This window comes from Bemisia tabaci, chromosome 7 (genome assembly GCF_918797505.1).
Source record: "Bemisia tabaci chromosome 7, PGI_BMITA_v3".
NCBI lineage: Eukaryota > Metazoa > Arthropoda > Insecta > Hemiptera > Aleyrodidae > Bemisia > Bemisia tabaci.
In genome coordinates, this window is record NC_092799.1 from 52,741,715 (window position 1) to 52,760,781 (window position 19,067).

Genomic DNA, 19,067 nt, shown 5'->3' on the forward strand with positions numbered 1-19,067 from the left:
TGTTGCTCATCTGAATAAGGAAAAGTTGAAAGAGTTCTAGAAAGTACCAGAAACTTTCAGAAACAGTACTTCTCCTCGCCATTTAATGCGCTCCTTATATCTAGGAAAATTCTAGAAAGTTTTGGGCGGACAAAAGGGGAGCCAAGGGGTGCGGGTGGTGGGGCGGAGATTGTGCCCTGCAACCGGCACATGACGAGCGTCGCGGCGCCGGGAAGGGGAGGGAGGCTACCGCTGCGGTGAGCAGTCGGTGGGGCTGCGGGGCGCGTCGCACATGGGAGGAGCTCCTGGCACGAATTTTAAGCGAATTTTGTGCGCGCTAAGAGCTGATTTATGAGGATTATCTTGTAGCAGTAGCGCAGAATTAGTGATTCGATTGCAAAAAAATTTCAGAGAGGTTGGCATAGTATTGTAGCTTCATGATACGTAACGCTCTAGGGGAAGGGGGGCAGCCAACGATACGAGTGCGTTACGAGGGGGACTTTAGAGCCACGTTTTGTAACTATGTAGAATGGAGGCGTAACGCCGCCCGCCGTTGTGTCCATGATCCGATATAAAAATTTAACATGAGGTGACAATTGTTCATCTAAGATCTATTATCGAATGCTCATTTTATAGAGGACATCGAACTTAGAGCTACGTAAATTTTTTAGAGGAATGCAGAGCTGTACTGCAAATGCGTCACAAGGGCCGGGAGGGAGAGTCAAAAATTCCGTTTCTTAGCGTTACGCATTTTATGAACGGCCCATAATTCTGCATGTTCATTTAGTGTAAAATAACATTGGTAAATAGATTAAAAATACACTTTGGAGAGAAAAAAATAAGTTCAGTTCGCAACTTTGAAAAATATATCAATTTGGTTAAAATTTTGCCAGTCGTTTGCATTTATATTACAACTTGAAGGAAGTTGTACGTCGTAAAAAAGTTAAAGGTTCATAGTATGAACAAGAGCCACAATATTATGCGCCAAACACTGTTGAGCAGTGATCTATGCAGGTGGATATGATATTCACATCAGCAGCAGTGGTTGGAAAATTCTCTAATCACCTCGAAACTTATTAACAAGATGATGGATTGCATTGAGTCCCATAATGCAGGTCTCAGTGTAAATCTTTCGCTTACGATATGCAGCTTAAAAAATTCTTCCGATTTAGCCGTATAAACATGATTAATAAATTAATATTTTTTACAAATATTTTCCAGCTTACTCCAAGTGTACAACTAACCCCACTTGTGCCGCTCAGACTGTCATCAATTACATGAATAAATTTGCTCAGGTAAATTGAAATCTTCCTCTCAAGTTATTTAATTTTTTTCTCTTTTAACTAATCTTATGCTTCTACGATGAATATTATACTTTGTTTCTACACAACAATTTTGCACATTTCTGCTTATTCTTCAGTTGCGTGGCGTGCTTTGCGATATTGATATGTCATTTAAACCAATGATAAAGGATCGATGAACAGGGTGTTCTCAACGAACACCTTAATAATAGATTCTTTACCGTAACTATGAATGGGGAAAAATTGATAGTTGATCAATCACGCCCCGCTAAGACTGTTATCCTTCATTTTTCACGGGTAGTATTACTGGAAATGTTCGTATAAAATCTTTAGAGCATATTCAGGAATGTACGAATAAAAACCACGTACAATTTTATAGACCACGCAACTTGCCCATCTTTCAAAATACTTATATGGGACCAAAATTTACACTTCCCTTGACCGGACTATTTCATTTTATTTCATCATCATGTAGAGTGTTGCAGTACTGAAGAGTTGCAACCTCAAAGACGCACAGTGAAAAACCCTATGGTAACTTTTTTAATATGAAGTTCAAAAATAAAAGTAATGATGATTTTGCTGTTCACAGTACCGACTTGGATTTCTCGGGGAAAAATAGAGGGCTCTGCGTTGGTGTGATCCGGTAATGGAATCGAAAATGGGCGCGCAACGATAGTGGGTGGTCTCAAGAAAACTAAAGTTCCTTGCTAACCTATCAACCGATTTTTAAAATCTGAAGACAACGGGTGTGTTGCAGCCAAGAGATACAGCCAACTGAATGCACTGCGGGTAAATTTGCTCGAAAATCACGTCGGGCACATCACCTTGGCGTGCAATGTGTGTAGGTAGTTCGTAACACGCTTTTAGCGGCTCTGGTGCTAGCACCTAGAGCTGCTATTCCGGTCGGTCTCTGCAGTGAATGTTACCAATGGTACGTCTACCATTAATGAGAGCGCACGTTGGTAGATGGGAATCGTCGCCATTTTCGGCTGTGGACCTTGCCATGATTTTATTTTAATTTATTGTTATTTCTTGTGAGCGAATGATATGTTGTGTAGTGTATTTTTGAAATCACGGTGATACTGTCGAAATTCAAAACTGTTCCGTGATTTAATCTCGTATTGAAAAAAATGTACTTAACGTTTATAATCAAAATTTTCAAAACGACAAGTTTTCGCGCTTTTTTGGAACAATGCCGTGAATGAAGCCTCCTAGTCGCACTACTTCATGGACGGATTCTTCCCCAGCGACGCTGTTGTATACAGGGTGTCCCAAAAGTCCGTACCCCCCCTCGTAACTTTTGAACGGTTGAAGATAGAAAAACGAAACTTTAGGAATGTTTCTATCTTAAAGGAGACCATCTTCCAGGGGGGTCAAAATTTTTGTCCCCCCCTCAGGGGGGGCTCGGGGGCCCCCAACTTTTTTTTTTCAAATGGTAACCCCTATCTTGTGATACCTCATTCGAAAGAACATAAAAAACTAAGAATTTTGGCGCAAATTGCAAATCGATATCTTAATTTTTGACCGAGTTATGATAGGTCAAAGGTCAACTTTGACCTATTTTCAAAAATACATATCTCCGGTTCAAATTATAGTAATGAAAAAAATAAAACGGGAAAATTTACCAAATTGTAAGCACTTCCAAGTAAAAATCACAGAAATTACTTCAAACTAATTTTAAGGGGGGTTTCGGACCCCCAAATACGTCATTTTCAAGGTCATACGATATTCTCACGAAATGAGCCAATTTTCCCTTACTTTTCCTTAACATTATCTTAGAAAGTTCAAAGTCAGTTCAACATTGCGTTTTCAAGTCCCCAAACGAACAAAGTTTTTTTAAAAAATGAAATTTAAAAGGTTGAATTAATAAATCACCTTAAATTTCGTTTTTTGAACTTCGCCAAAAATTTGGGGACTTGAAAACGCAATGTTGAACTGATTTTGAACTTTCTAAGATAATGTTAAGGAAAAGTAAGGGAAAATTGGCTCATTTCGTGAGAATATCGTATGACCTTTAAAATGACGTATTTGGGGGTCCGAAACCCCCCTTAAAATTAGTTTGAAGTAATTTCTGTGTTTTTACTTGAAAGTGCTTACAATTTGGTAAATTTTCCCGTTTTATTTTTTTCATTACGATAATTTGAACCGGAGATATGATTTTTTGAAAATAGGTCAAAGTTGACCTTTGACCTATCATAACTCGGTCAAAAATTAAGATATCGATTTGCGGTTTGCACCAAAATTCTTAGTTTCTTATGTTCTTTCTAATGACGTATCACAAGATAGGGGTTACCATTTGAAAAAAAAAGTTGGGGGCCCCCAAGCCCCCCCTGGGGGGGGACAAAAATTTTGACCCCCCTGGAAGATGGTCTCCTTTAAGATAGAAACATTCCCAAAGTTTCGTTTTTCTATCTTCAACCGTTCAAAAGTTACGAGGGGGGGTACGGACTTTTGGGACACCCTGTATTAATGCCTAAAATGCTAAGTCGGGTCCTGTTCACTCGATTTTCGTGAAACACTGTATCCGGATGTATTTTTTAACGGGAAACTCGAATTTTTCGTCAAATTTTCAAAATTTCTAAATCAAAGATGGCGACCATGGCCTAAAATACTAAGTCGGCTCCTGTTCGCTCGATTTTCGTGAGACTCGGTATCCGGAGGTATTTTTCAACGGGAAACTCGAATTTTTGGTCAGATTTTCAAAATTTCAAAATCCAAGGTGGCGGCCGTGGCCTAAAATGCTAAGTCTGCTGATTGTTGATGAGGAGAAAGATAACATATTCGCCACTGTTCACCAGACTTTGTTAAAAAAAGTAAATTCGTTCTTTTAAAAGTTAATAGCTATGAGGGGCGGCTCGCGGAACGAGGCGCAAGTTCATCGCGAAGCGAGGAACTGGGGGTCCAGGGGCACTCCTCGGCTAGGCGTGACAGCTCACACAGCGAGCTGAACACGGCTAGTAGTTTATATATGTCTTGGATATGAGCGGCCCAGAGCCGCTCTCTAGCGGCAGTGCGCTGGAGTTAATGCTTGTTTCAAGTTGCCTGCGTCTGCGGGCAGATTTTTCAGTCATCGCCGACTAGGTTTGCACAAGCAGAGGAGTAAGGCAGAACTACCCAAAGTAAACAAACGATTGACAAACATTTTCTATCCTATGATTTCATTTGTTTCCGAGCGTGTGTTGGCATGGGAACGGAGTTCTGCTGTCTTTACAATCGTTCTGCTGCTACGGCTATTTAATTCCCTATGTCTCTGTGACCTTGGGCGATTCGCCCAAAGTTCGATTTTTGGTTCATTTTCGGATTTATCAAAAATCGTTGTGTTTTTCAGCCAATCATTTCTCTACGTCAGATTGTGTAGAATTCTAAAATTCGTTTTCCGCGAGTTTTTTTTCTCCATCAGATGTCGCGTCTGACTGGTAAATCTGCGCAGAACCACCGAAAAACTAATTTAGGCAAATTCTTTTTTTGGGAAGTTCTGATTGGTTACATTTCGCCATCAATTTTCTGTTCGTCGGCGCCAACAATCGCCTTCCTCGTTGCTCTTGAAAAGCCGCCATTGTCCCACTTCAAATTTTAAAAATAAAAATAAAGAAATAATAACCATTGTGCAAGGTGGGAAATTGCTCTGGAGGACCCGTTATGGATATTTGAGCCAAAATCAGAACTCGATTGATTAATTTAATCCATGAATACAGATTTATTGCCTCAGCTTACTGCCGCGATAGCAAATGCATGCTGAGATGAACCTTGTGACACATGAAAGCATAGGCAAACAATGTCTCACAGAGAAATGCGCTTAATCCGTTGTCTCATATCACGGCAGTGGCCGAAATGTCAAGGGCATCTTTTTTGAAGCCCCGCTCAGCGTCCGAGATCAGTTAACTGTTCTGTTTTCTCCCGTCTTCCACGAGCGTCGAGATGGCTCAGTTATTGTCTACGACGCCACTCTGGCGCTAGGAAAGCGTTCCTTTTTGTGCGAACGGGGGTTCGAATCTCGTAGGGGACAGTTAATTTTTAATGGTTGTATTGAATGTTTTAGACCAATCATCAAACAATAATTAATACTTGGCAACTTATGAAGCACGTAGGTCACTTATGATGCGTATTCGGGCATATGTGTAGAGTAAAAATATCATACTTTACGCCGAAAAAGCGAACCTGAAACTTAAATTCGTTGACTTCCGAAAACCATCTATAATCCAACGAAAATAAATAATTGGTACATAATAGCTTTCTTGTATGCAAAGAAAAATATTAAAAATGTTAAAAAAGAGATGTCAACACAAAATTACATAGCCCCTTCAATTCAGAAGATACTACAAACGAACTGTACCTTAATATTTTTATATCCCAGAAGCTAAATAAGTTCCCATGACGAATATTGCTATCGCTAGCGATTGCAAAATCCAACTTGTTTCTTTTTTCTTTCTTTATTTTGCAAAAACAAAAGCTTTGAACGAGTTGAAATCTTTTGCAAGGAGAGTTTATAACAATTTGCATGACTGTTTGTTGATAAAAGTTAGGTCTCTCTTTGGGCAAACCCGACTGCTAGCCACCAAGAAAAACTGCTCGCATACGCGTTAAATTTAAATAAGCAGTCACTCCAGCGCACTGCCACTGGAGAGCGGCTCTGGGCCACTCATGTCCAAGACATATATAAACTACTATAGTCTGTCTCAGATAGGAAGAGTGCTGGAAAATCAGAATAATTTGCACTACGTAGAAGCAATGTATCGTTCGTTCTATTGATACCCGACTAATCGCCGAGCCAACCCCGCACCGTACAGAGGGTTGGTTATGAGCTCCGCGGCGCGTCGGCGTCTTACGCCGGGAATCCGCTCCTGAGCCCCAGGGAAAACCACCGCGCTGAGGCCTCGAGCATCGCGTTAGTCCCCGTGAACGCTATCTAGCTTTTTATTAGTGGATGGTAATCACTAATAAACAAATAATTAAAAGACTTTATTGAATTTACAGTTGAGCATATGAAAAATCCGCTATTCCTCCATATTTCGTAGCTCCTGAGTCCTAAGACGTAAAGGCATACCTCAATTTTCAAGTGAGGCCTGTCGTCCAAGTAGCTTCATGCTTTTCGGAGCTCACGTAAAAATGGAGATGGGACCTTTGGTCAAAGGAGCGACGGTTAATGGCAATAATCAGGGATTCAAATCACCTATCCCGGTATAAAGATGCGAAGGGAGTATGCGTTGCCTCGAGGTGGCTTGTGGCCCTCTGTGCGACGGTGCGGTGGCGTTTGCGGATTCTAAGAATCGGGTGGCGTTTGCGGATTCTCATATTTGGACGGTGGCGATTGCGGACAGGCGGAACAAGGCCGGTGGACTTTGCGGACCAGAGAATTTTGGCGGTGGCGATTGCGGACGGAGAGGTAGGCACCTATATATGCAGCACCTCACCCCTGCGCTGTATATTAAAGAGAAAAATTACCGGAGAGGCTCTGGATTCCTTTCCGTGCATGTAGAATGAAAAAAATATTAGTATTAAACATTATTATTACATTAGTATAAAAACATATAAGCAGTGATCATACAGTAAATTTGTAAAAAAGGCATATCAGAAATCAAGAAACTGAATAATCGTCAGTTTCAGTCCATTTTTAGGATGAAAAACCTGTTGTAAATTCTAGTCTAAAATTACGGAAAGTCAAAAAATAACATACGAAAAATGAAAACATATTTTAATTTTTTGGCTTTCAGTAATTTTGGACTAGAATTTACAACATGTTTTTCATCTTAAAAATGAACTGAAACTGACGATTTTTCAGTTTCTTGATTTCTGATATACCTTTTTTACAAATTTACTGTATGATCACTGCTTATGTTTTTATACTAATGTAATACTAATGTTAAATACTAATATTTTTTTCATTCTACATGCACGGAAAGGAATCCAGAGCCTCTCCGGTAATTTTTCTCTTTAAAATACAGCGCAGGGGTGGGGTGCTGCATATGTAGGTGCCTACCCCTCCGTCCGCAATCGCCACCGCCAAAATTCTCTGGTCCGCAAAGTCCACCGGCCCTGTTCCGCCTATCCGCAATCGCCACCGTCAAAATATGAGAATCCGCAAACGCCACCCGATTCTAAGAATCCGCAAACGCCACCGCACCCTGTGCGACGCATCTTGGAGGCGACTAGATGACAGGTAATAAGGGTTGAGGTACCTCCAACCCGCCAAATGGTGCTAATTATTCTGATTATCCAGCGCTCTTCCTATCTGGGACAGACTATAGCCGTGTTCAGCTCACTGTGCAAGCTGTCACGCCTAGCCGAGGAGTGCCCCTGGACCCCCAGTTCCTCGCTTCGCGATGAACTTGCGCCTCGTTCCGCGAGCCGCCCCTCATAGCTATTAACTTTTAAAAGAACGAATTTACTTTTTTTAACAAAGTCTGGTGAATAGTGGCGAATATGTTATCTTTCTCCTCATCAACAATCAGCAGACTTAGCATTTTAGGCCACGGCCGCCACCTTGGATTTTGAAATTTTGAAAATCTGACAAAAAATTCGAGTTTCCCGTTGAAAAATACCTCCGGATACCGAGTCTCACGAAAATCGAGCGAACAGGAGCCGACTTAGCATCTTAGGCCATGGTCGCCATCTTTGATTTAGAAATTCTGAAAATCTGACGAAAAATTCGAGTTTCCCGTTAAAAAATACATTCGGATACCGAGTTTCACGAAAATCGAGTAAACAGGACCCGACTTAGGATTTTAGGCATTAATATATAACAGCGCCGCTAGGGACGAATCTGTCCATGAAGTAGTAGTGCGACTAGGAGGCTTCAACCACGGCATTGTTCCAAAAAAGCGCGAAAACTTTTCGTTTTGAAAATTTTGATTTTAAACGTTAAGTACATTTTTTTTATACGAGATTAAAGCACAGACCAGTTTTGAATTATCGACAGTATCACCGTGATTCCAAAAATGCACTACACAACATATCATTCGCTCACAAGAAAAAACAATGAATTAAAATAAAATCATGGCAAGGTCCACAGCCAAAAATGGCGACGATTCCCATCTACCAACGCGCGCTCTAACCACTGGTAGATGTACCATTGGTAACATCCACTGCAGAGACCGACCGGAATAGCTAGCTCTAGGTCCTAGCACCATAGCCACTAAAAAGCGTGTTACGGACTACGCAGATTGTGCGGTAAGGAGTGAATTTCACATTATTTTGATGAGCTCAATTTTATTTTCGAGCGAAGTTTTCCTCAAGAAGTGTGTTCAGTTGGCTGTCTTTGGTCAGCAACGGACCCATTTAAAGGCTAAAAATACTCAAAAAAGGAGGTACCTCAATACCCGCTAATAATCATATTTTTTCGTTAGAAAGGTATAAAATAGTGGAACTTACTTTTTAAAAGTAAAAACTGATGCACCATACCCTGGTAAAAATGGCAAGTGTTAGGCCAGCGAATTTTCCACTGAGGTCAGTGCAATTTGCTCTGAGGTCAGTTCAGTTTTCTCTGACGTATGTGTTAAAGCACTTACCCAACAAGTCAGCACTGAGGTAAGAGGCACTGACGTCGGGAGAAAGACCTACCTAAGCGCAGAGATATCTCTGAGGTAAGCGGAACTGAGGTCAGGACTTGGTCCAGAGGGTATGTCTCTCACATCAGTCTTAATCGAACTGCACTCACTCCCAAAAAGTGGATATGGCTCCCCCTTCCCCCACCCTATTTCAATTTCCGTGGGGAAATATTTCCTCTGTATACGGGGACCACCAACTTTATCTTACAGAGAGGCGTATTTTTTAGGAGGGGGGATTTTCTAAGAAGAAAGGAAAACTTGTTTAGGTGGCCACACTCTTGAATAATTTGTTTTACCTTCTTCGTTTATGATGACACTTAAATAATTAAAATACAAAAATATGAGATCGGTAAAAATATTATCACCGCTATAATATGTATTTAGATGTATTTACCCTATCGGCAAAATGACCCTGCTGGTACAATGTTGGTAGCGTTTCTGGACAACCTTGTCACCAAGCTTGTCACATGCTTGAGACAAGCTTTGGACAAGCACTAAAGGACCTAGGCTAGGAGATTGAACGGCCAAGATTACCCAAAGCTTGGAGGGCCAACATTGTGGCATGTATGTTTTTTCAAGGTCAGATACCATTTCCGATCAACTACTGCTGAGCTTGTACCATCCTTGGCACAAGCTTGCCTGAATGGCGGGCGGACCTTGAAGAAGTAAGCTTGATCCGAGCTTGCTCCTTCAATCTCCCTCCCTAGGCCCTTTAGTGCTTGTCCAAAGCTTGGTTAAAGCTTGCGGCAAGGTTGTTGTGACCTTTACATAAGCACGCTAAAGCATTGACATTCCGCAGCGAATTTACTCCAGAGCATCTCCGTTGGGATTCCGCAGGTTTTGTAGCACTGAGCTCACGTTATAATCATCTGCATTACTTTAAGTCTGGGGTTAATCGTATTTTATTCCGGGCTTTGCCGTGATTAATGAATCTCAATGAAATAGGGGCAGGGCTGGAGCTCAGCTAAACACAACCTTGGCCAAGAAATCGAGGAAGTGTACTTCAAATGAGAAAATACAGGAAAGTAGAGGACTTTCTTATCTGTGGTTTTGCAATATGCTTGGGATACATCTGCACTGTACGTATATGGTATCAGATATTAAAAAAAAAGCAAAAAAAATTGCAGAAATTTGCCTGAAATTGGGTTTCAAGAGAAAGCAAGTATCAGCGCACCTTGGTAGCTGATCTGCGCACTACACTTTGCACCGGTCCATGGTTGGTGCATGATTGGTATGTCAAGATTAATTGGTCAACCTTGCCACAAGGTTGAAAGAAGGAGGCCATACTGTCCTTGAGACTGCATGGTGGGTGCAAGGTTAAAATTTCAAGATTGGTTATTCAACCTTGACACAACCTTAAAAAAATGAAGCTCTGTCCACCCTTTTAAATCCATGGTTGGCGCATGATTGGTATGTCATGATTGGTGGGCCAAGCTTTTGTCAATCTTGGCACAAGGTTGGAAAAAGGAGCTCCACCTGTCCTTGAGGTTGCAGGGTTGGTCCATGGTTGAAATACCAAGGTTAAAAACCAACCTCGCTCCAAAGTCAATGCAAGGTTGCACAGCCAAGCTTGTAATTCCATGTTCATTCCAATTTCGTCAAAGCTTGTTCCAAGCTTGTGCCAATGTCTCCAAGGTCATTTTGCCGATAGGGTATATTTAAGCATTATTATTTTTTTAATGTAAGAGTTTTTTTTTAAAAAAATGTTTTAACCCTTTATTGCACAATGATGCCATATGGCAACATTTGTTTTTTTATTTTTCTAAAATCAGGATGTAGATGATTTTTTGATGTGTTTGGTGATACCGGTCAGCATCGGTATAGCGGCCATGCATAAATTTTCCCCCACTCCCAATCCAGGGCTGCAAAATTGTAAAAGAAACACTCATTTGTCAGGTTGGTCGGTCTGAGGGTCACCGGTGAGGTCACCACTTTCACTAGTCGGTGGTTGGCTGCCCTGTGGTGCTGATGGGCTGGGAAAATTCATGCTGTTAGGTTGCTTTCTGTAGTTTTTTGATAGCCATTCAGAATTATTACAGCATTATTACGCAGTTTTATAGAGATCAAAAAGTAAATGTTGCCAATCGGCATCACCGAGCAACTAGGAGACTACTTTTGAATGTTTACTCAAGTTATCATGCGCGCGAGTACATGCGTTAAACGCGCGTTTCAGTCAGTTTTATTAGATTTTGCTATGAAAATGCTGTGTTGAGTGCCTGAAACAATGGCTAAAGAGGAGGAGCGCCCGCGAATAGACGAAATCGTCAAGTGTCTTGGTGAAAATCCAGAGAAATCTGATGATTCAGACCTGGCCAGCAGCTTGGATAAAGACGAATAAATTCCAATTTTTTTTAAGGAATAAATTCCATTTCTCTACATTATTTTTCACATTCTTTCATTTTTTATACACCTAGGGTATTTAAACTTTAATTAATGTTTTTTAAAGTAAATATTTTGGTCGGACGTTGGACCTAGGTCTAATTTTTTGGTACGCTTGGAAACGCAAGAGTTTTTCTTCCCCGGAGCGCCGAAGCATTCAATTTTACCTACGATTCCTTATACTTTTTCTTTCTTTTATCATTCTAACTTAATACTCCAATTTATTAGCTAAAAATTTCCACTTCCAAGTCTTTCAATTTTTTTTTGAAAATTTTCAAAGTGTTCGGTGATGCCGTTTGGCAACATTTGGTTTTGTGCCCCAAAAAAGGTCAAAAGGTCAAAATTTTCAAAAACGGCAAAAGACGTGTCCATTTTTTCCCCATAACCTACAACATATATTTTTTTCATCAAAATCGGTGATCCAAAATTAATTCGTGCAACAAAGGGTTAACTCTTTCTAAAATGTTTCAGTCTGAATTTTTTTTAAAATATTTCAAATTTATTTTTAATTCTTTTCCAACTTTTTTACTCCTTTATTTTCAATTTTTGTATCTGCTAATTTATATTTTCTGTATCATTTCAACTTTAATTATTTTTTTACATCCTTAGCTATAATTTTAAATTTTAATGCGCTCCATTTTTTCCCCAAAAAAACATAACTAATAAGACTTCATATATATGTTGATTGATTAAAAAAGAATAATAAAAAAAGTAAGTATCGGATTCAAATTCAAAGACAAAATCATCATTTGCAACTATTCCAATAGGGGCCCTGAAATGGCATAATTACGCCCCTAACACTTATACGCGCAGCTAGTTTAGTGGTTCAGTCGCTAGGTCGATCACCAAAGTTAAGCTACGTCGGGCGTAGTTAGTGCTTAGTTTGGAGACCGCATGGGAACGAGCGTTTTACCACTGAAGATTGTGATAATTACTTGTGATTGAAAACTCACAGCAGCCCCCCTGGTCGTCGAATAGTGAATAAACGTACCTGGCGGATCGGCAATTAAGTAAATTTTTGCCTCTACAGTATTTCTGGGAGTTTCCACTCCACTTACGTCGAAGACACTTAGGTCAGTGCCACTTACATCAGAGGCACTTGCCTTTGGAACAGACCTAACACTGATGTAGCAGATCGACGCCCTACCCGGCAGCACAGACATCAGTGTTTAGGTCTGTTCCAAAGGCAAGTGCTACTGATCTGAGCACTTGCCATATTTACCAGGGATAGTTATTTTGACTTACCAAATTAATGTTTTATCCTTGGTGAGAAATTTAGACTACTGAGTGCGTACAGTGACTCAAAGCAAGTTATCCGTGTTCGGCTGATAAGTATATTTGTGTTTTATGAAAAATGAATTTTAGCTATGAGTTATAACATATGAATTGACTCCTATTATTACATAACGCTGATTTGTCGTAGTACAGGCTTTCATAATTTGATAACCGTTACGGACGGTGAATGGTACATCGAGGATAAACCAGAAGAAAAGTGTGAAAAATGGTATTCATTAAAATTGACGGCTAAACATGCATTCATAGAATCTAACAGGTTTATTGCATCATTCTACTCATTATTTATGTTTACAGGACTGCAACCACGATGGCAAGATCAACTGTTATGATTACGCAGCTATCCACAAGTTGGGCGGGTATGGTTGCTCCGGGCTCGGGGCAGAAAACCCATACTACAGAAAATTCGACCAGTGTGCAAGGTTGATCTATAACCAATCAGCTCATCCATCGGCTCCAACGCAACCTACATACCCCAACTCTCCCCCGCAGGCTGAGTTCTCGCAAGAGAGCCAACACTTCGGTCAGCAGATCCAGCAGCAACCGCATTATCCTCCGCCACAACCGCAGTACCCACCACAGCCGCCCCAATATCCACCTCAGCAATCACAGTTTCCAACTCCGCCACCACAATACCCACCTCAACCACAGTATCCACCACAACAGTCACAATACCCTCCTCAGCAGCCTCAATACCCAGTAAAACCACAACCAGGCCCAATTAAGCCGCAGAAGCCTGGGAACAAACCTCAGCAAATCCAGCAACCTTACCCTCAGCCTCCTCAGCAGCCGTACCCGCAGCCATTCCCCCAGCAACCACCCCAGCAATTCCCGCAGCCCCCACAATCCTACCCAAAACCACCACCACCTCAGCAAGGAACTTACCCCCCACCACCCCCAGCTCAGCAAGGATCTTACCCGCAACCGCCTCAACAACAATTCCCATCGCAATACCCGCAGCCACCTCAACAACAGTATCCACAGAAACCTCCTCAACAAGTGTACCAGCCTCCCCAAAAACCACCGCAGCAGGCGTTCCAACCCCAGCCTCCTAACAACCAAATCTACCAGCCTGGACAACAGCAATTCCAGCAAAAGCCGCCCGTCGGATACCCTCAGCCTGCGCCGCAGCCTGGTGGAGGTGGTTACGGCAACTCCTTGGATAATTTCGAGCTGCTGCCAACACCTGCTGTAGTTGTTAAATCGCCTGGCGATGGCACCACTGATGACTTGGACGCATTCGTTTACCCCACATCCGTAGCGTCATTCGATTCGTCATCAGGTTCATTGACAACATACGATACGTCCGGCGCCCTGACATCCTATGATAAGCCATCTGTACTTACTAGTTCTAATTATTAGATATCTACCCAAATATTTACCAAACACGGGAAAAAAGAAAGATGGATTAAGACCCAAATGTTGGATGATATGGACATTTTTAATAAAGTGTGGTAGTACCCCAATCATTTGGGGCAGCACTCCAATTAATCGTGGTAGTTCCCCAATAAATTAGGGTTTTACTAACTCAAATGTTTCGGTACTACTAAAATCAATTGGAAACGTCCATATCATCCAACCAATTCGGGTAGCACCACAATTTTAGGGGATGACCCCTAACCATTTTTCCCCGAGAAAGCAACCAATCTGTAGGACGAATAAGACTTTCAGTCATCATCACATCTCTTGAAATCTTTTTGTCACAACATACTTCAAATTCTGATTCTGATTTTAAAAAAATTAAGCAAACAAAATATATCCCTATTCTTCGTGTCCAAGAACTCGCCAAACAAGGTTTATTTTTTTTCCAAAATCGTCCAAACCATTTTGATTACGAAACAAAACCGATTGTTCCAATTTTGAACATTTGATCAAGGTGCTTCAAGTCATGCAACTAATACTTGGAGCGAGAGTGTCATGATCAATCCAGCTCCGATCGTTACCGGACTACTCATCTCAACACTTTTCACCCATCGGACTTTTCGCCATAAACTGTTTACCTATGGACGTGTTACCTAAAAAGTTTCTCCTAAGTCTTTATCACCGAACGTGTAGTATCGCCTAATGGCGATCCGCCTTGTGAGTACGTACGCACCTTGTGAGTACGTACGCACCTCGTAAGTGCGTGCTATGCAGGCCCAGAGGTGGATACAAAGGCTGCAACCTTTCACGAATATCAGTAACTTGCCCTCTTCCTTGCATTGCTCACACTTTTGGCAAAGGTTTCTCAGCCGCTCGTCTTGTTGCGTATATGTCTTCCGTTGTGGGAGGCGAATAGCCTTACCAAACTGCCGGTCCAAAAACATCGTTTCTACTCCACTTTGTTCTTTCCTGAGCTCCCGTAAAAAATGGTAAAATGATGGATGGTTTTTTCCAACCACTGCGTTCAGACGACTGTTCCAGCCTGCACAGATATTGTTCGCACGGGGACCAGAAAGTAGCGTTGCTTCGTGCTGGTTCCAAATCTCGGTGGAAATCGAAGTTGGACACCTTCTTCTTCAGCGCTTGTCTTCATAATTGTCAATGGATCTGACGTCGCCGTTGCTCGTCCGTTGCACATGGGCTTCTCTTGGCAGATCCAATATGCTCTATGTTTTCCGCCATTTTGCTTAACATACATGTAGCTGAGCTAATAGAGATAATCCCCCCCCCCCCCTAGACGTAGGAACAAGCTCCAGTTGCGTCATTGTGAATTTAATTTTGTAATTTTTAATTTGTTAATTTAAAATTTTGACTCTCTTTAAATTTTTACTTTTTGGATTCGAGAAAAATACCTAACCAAACCCATTGAAAAGAAAAGTTTCCTCACTTTCATCAGCTGTGCCTTGCATGTACATGTCTACCATGTTGTCATGGAAATATTCCATCTCGACGAAAATTGCTGTATGAACGTGTCTTTAGACCAAGAAGACGTAGGTCACACGTCTGCAGTGAAACGGTGAAAAATGCTGTATATGAAAGTGTCTTTAGGCCAAAAATACTTGGATCAAGAGTCTTAGGTGAAATGTCCAAGGTGATGTACCTCGTAGGATACTATTCCTTAGGTGAAGAGTCCCGGAATCGCTCCGATATATGCCTTCTTGGAATTTTGCATCATTATTCCAATTTTGTTCTCATATGAAACGATCTCGTTGGCTAAGTTGACTGAAACCTAGAGTAATGTAAAGATTATTAAAAAAAAAAAAAAAAATCAGTTTGAAGCCGAATATAATGCTGTGCCTGATTTTTTTTATGTAGTACATTAAATGAATTAAAATAAAACTATCACATCTGATATCTGTTCACTTTTAAGAGTAGAGAATTAGGTGTGAGACGGTAAAATTTGGTCTCACGTGTGATAATGAATACTTAGAATAACGTGTAATTATATTATTTTGTAATGAATTGGTAAATTAAACGTGATTATTAATTGGACTCCGTTTTTTACTTTTTTATTTTTATTTCAATACATGAGGGCCGCAAGGCTATGGTATACGTCAAGCTCTAGGAAGGACAAAAAGAATATTTTACATTTCAGCTAGGCACTAAATATTACAATCAACTAGGCACTGAATACCAAAGAAAGATAATCAGCAAAAAAATAAGTAAATAAATAATTAAATAAATAAATAAATAAATCAATAAAGTAGAAAAAAGACACAGACGACAAAAACAAGGACTGCTATTCATCCAGGGAGAAGTGTTCTAATTTACGCGATTCAGCAACTTATCGACACTGTAGAGCACATTTTTGAGGGGATGTTGCAAAAGCTTATTTAGAAAATAATTTACACGCCCATCACGAAAGAAAGATTTAAATTCCCAAGGAAGGACATTAAACATTTGGATCGATGAGTACTTTACACTGTTCGTTGATGAGTCAGCCTGACCTTTGAATTTTTTATGAATTTATATCGGCTATTACACGAGTGGTTAGGAAAGAAATCTTTGGGACTAATCAAATTAGTAAAAATGGAAAATTAAATACACGCAAAAGTGTAGATAGAGAAAAGGGTAAAGAGCTCCTTCTGAAATAATAGCTGGCGGTAGGGGGAATCGAAAGGTTTATTAAACATTGTTTTTATTAATCTCTTTTGCTGAATAAAGACATCAGGCGCATCGACGCTGACACCACAGAATCACTTGGGACTTTATATTAAATCTTGGATTTTTAATAGTACTTACATATGCGTGGGTAACACTTAATAACCACGATTCACTCCCCTTTACCCTTGTAAATACCGAGTCCCTTGGTCCAAGGGACGTTAATGATTATTGTACACTGAAAAAAAAAGTTCTACTTTTTTTAACTAATGTGGAATAGTAGCTGCAAAATGTTTAATGTAACTCCCTGTGGCTTTAACTTGACGATAGCGGATAATCTAATTTAACAGAAGAGACGTGTGTTAAAACTAGGAATGACAGGTTGCTTAAAATGACCATCCAATCAGTTGATGGAATAATTTGTGTGGTTACACCAACAAAGATACGAGTGGATTTAATAAATCTCAAAGAGTTTTAGTGACCAGAAGAAATTGTTTAAAACAAAGTAAAATAAAGTATTAAGACACTAATTGCAATAGTTTGTTCTACCGTTTGCTAAGTTATACCGAAAAATATATTTGCCGAACCAACGAATTACAAATAGTAAAACTAACCAATTCTCAAAAACGCCTCCAAATGAAGAGTTAGGCAAACAACAGTGGGCGCTATTTGTCATCCCATCACTCCTATCCTTTGTTTTTCTTTGAAAGTCAACAAATGTTTATCCTCTTTTAAATCCTTTGCACAAATCATGAGATTAATTTTATGCATACAAATAAAATCCTAGTCTTCATGCCTAGTTCCCATGCCAGGAAATGTTGATACAAGAAAAAAGGTAGATATTTCAAAAGAAAAGCAAAAACCTTTTAAAAAAATTAGGATGCGATTTGCATACTTACTTTTTATGAAACGATTATTTACAATATGAAGCTCTTATTAAAATATAAAGTTCTGAAGATGGAACACCATGTTTAAAAAAAATATGAATTAAATTATGTTCTTTATTATTATTCTTATTTTATGGCTCTGATACTGAGGATACTCCGAGCGGACCTTGAAAAAAAAAATTAAATTTACAGCGCCACCTCTTTAAACCAAGAGACCTCGATACAAAGCACGTGTTTTAAGTGAATAAACCAGAGTTTATTCATGTCTAAGGATTTTTTGAAAATCTACCTTTATCTAAGGTGTTCTAAATACTTTAAAAAAATTGATGCACGTTATCATAAAATTAAAAAACCGAAAAAGGAAGAAACAGGCGACAAAATATTAAAATTTATTTTTTATGAAATATTCATGTATAATAAAGGTAATTTAGAAAGTATACCATTTTTAAAATATTTATGATACATATTATTTTTTACTCATATGCAGTTTTTCTAAGTCCAAAAAAATATTTAGCCTTTCGCTCTCACGCATATTTAACAATAAAAATAATCGAACATAATTTTATCACTTATATAGCTCAAATTCTCAGCGCTCAATCAGAAGCCCCGTTCGCTCAATAGGTAGCGCATTCGATTCGTGATAGGCAGGTCCCAGGTTCAAATCCCGATTGGTAGGTCAAAATTTGAAAGAAGGCCACATGCATTGCTAAATAGCAACTTTTCTAAATGTGCGTAAGATCTAGTTTTTTCTTTACAATTTATCAAATTAGGCAATTTTTTACAAACATTTTTCAAAATGTCTACCCTTTGATACGTTAAATTAACATTTTCAAAGGATTGATTTTACTCGTGAGAAATAGTAGAATCAAGAATTCTAAATGTCAAGTCGAAACACTTGCATGTGTTGAAGGAAGTATCTGAATGATCGGCATTCCTATTCCAAACTAGTCAAAGTAAGCTTTTTCACCTTATAAACATTAACCCGCAATTGATTTGTCACCCAAAATTACTAATTGCAATGGTTCAAACAACGCCGCCTGGGGTTGAAAATATCATTATTTTTTTCAGTGTATTCAGAGTGTCCCAAAATTCCGCCCCCCCCCCCCCCCCTCGTAACTTTTGAACGGTTAGAGATAAAAAAACGAAACTTTGGGTATGTTTCTATCCTAAAGGGGACCATTTTCTAGGGGGTTCAAAATTTTTGTCCCCCCGCCAGGGGGGCGCGGGGGCCCCAAACTTTTTTTTTTCAAATGGTAACCCCTATCTTGTGATACATCATTAGAAAGAACATAAGAAACTAAGAATTTTGGTGCAAACCGCAAATCGAAATCTTAATTTTTGACCGAGTTATGATAAGTCAAAGGTCAAATTTGACCTATTTTCAAAAAATCATATCTCCGGTTGAAATTATCGTAAAGAAAAAATAAAACGGGAAAATTTACCAAATTGTAAGCACTTTCAAGTAAAAGTCATAGAAATTACTTCAAACTAATTTTAAGGGGGGTTTCCGACCCCCAAATACGTCATTTTAAAGGTCATACGACATTCTCGCGAAATGAGCCAATTTCCCCTTACTTTTCCTCAACATTATCTTAGTAAGTTCAAAATTAGTTCAACACTGCGTTTTCAAGTACCCAAATTTCGGGCAAAGTTCAAAAAAC

General features: G+C 39.7%; 1 protein-coding gene across 1 annotated transcript in view; it reads left to right on the plus strand.

The window, feature by feature from the left end:
- The window catches only part of LOC109040599 (uncharacterized), a 54,733-nt gene extending 38,823 nt beyond the window's left edge, over positions 1–15,910 (plus strand). The window contains exons 3-4 of the mRNA XM_072302119.1: positions 1,201–1,274; positions 12,794–15,910. Of these exons, the coding sequence (XP_072158220.1) occupies positions 1,201–1,274; positions 12,794–13,858 (1,139 nt within the window). The 3' untranslated portion in view covers positions 13,859–15,910. The remainder of the gene's footprint in view (positions 1–1,200; positions 1,275–12,793) is intronic.
- Positions 15,911–19,067: the final 3,157 nt, after the last annotated feature.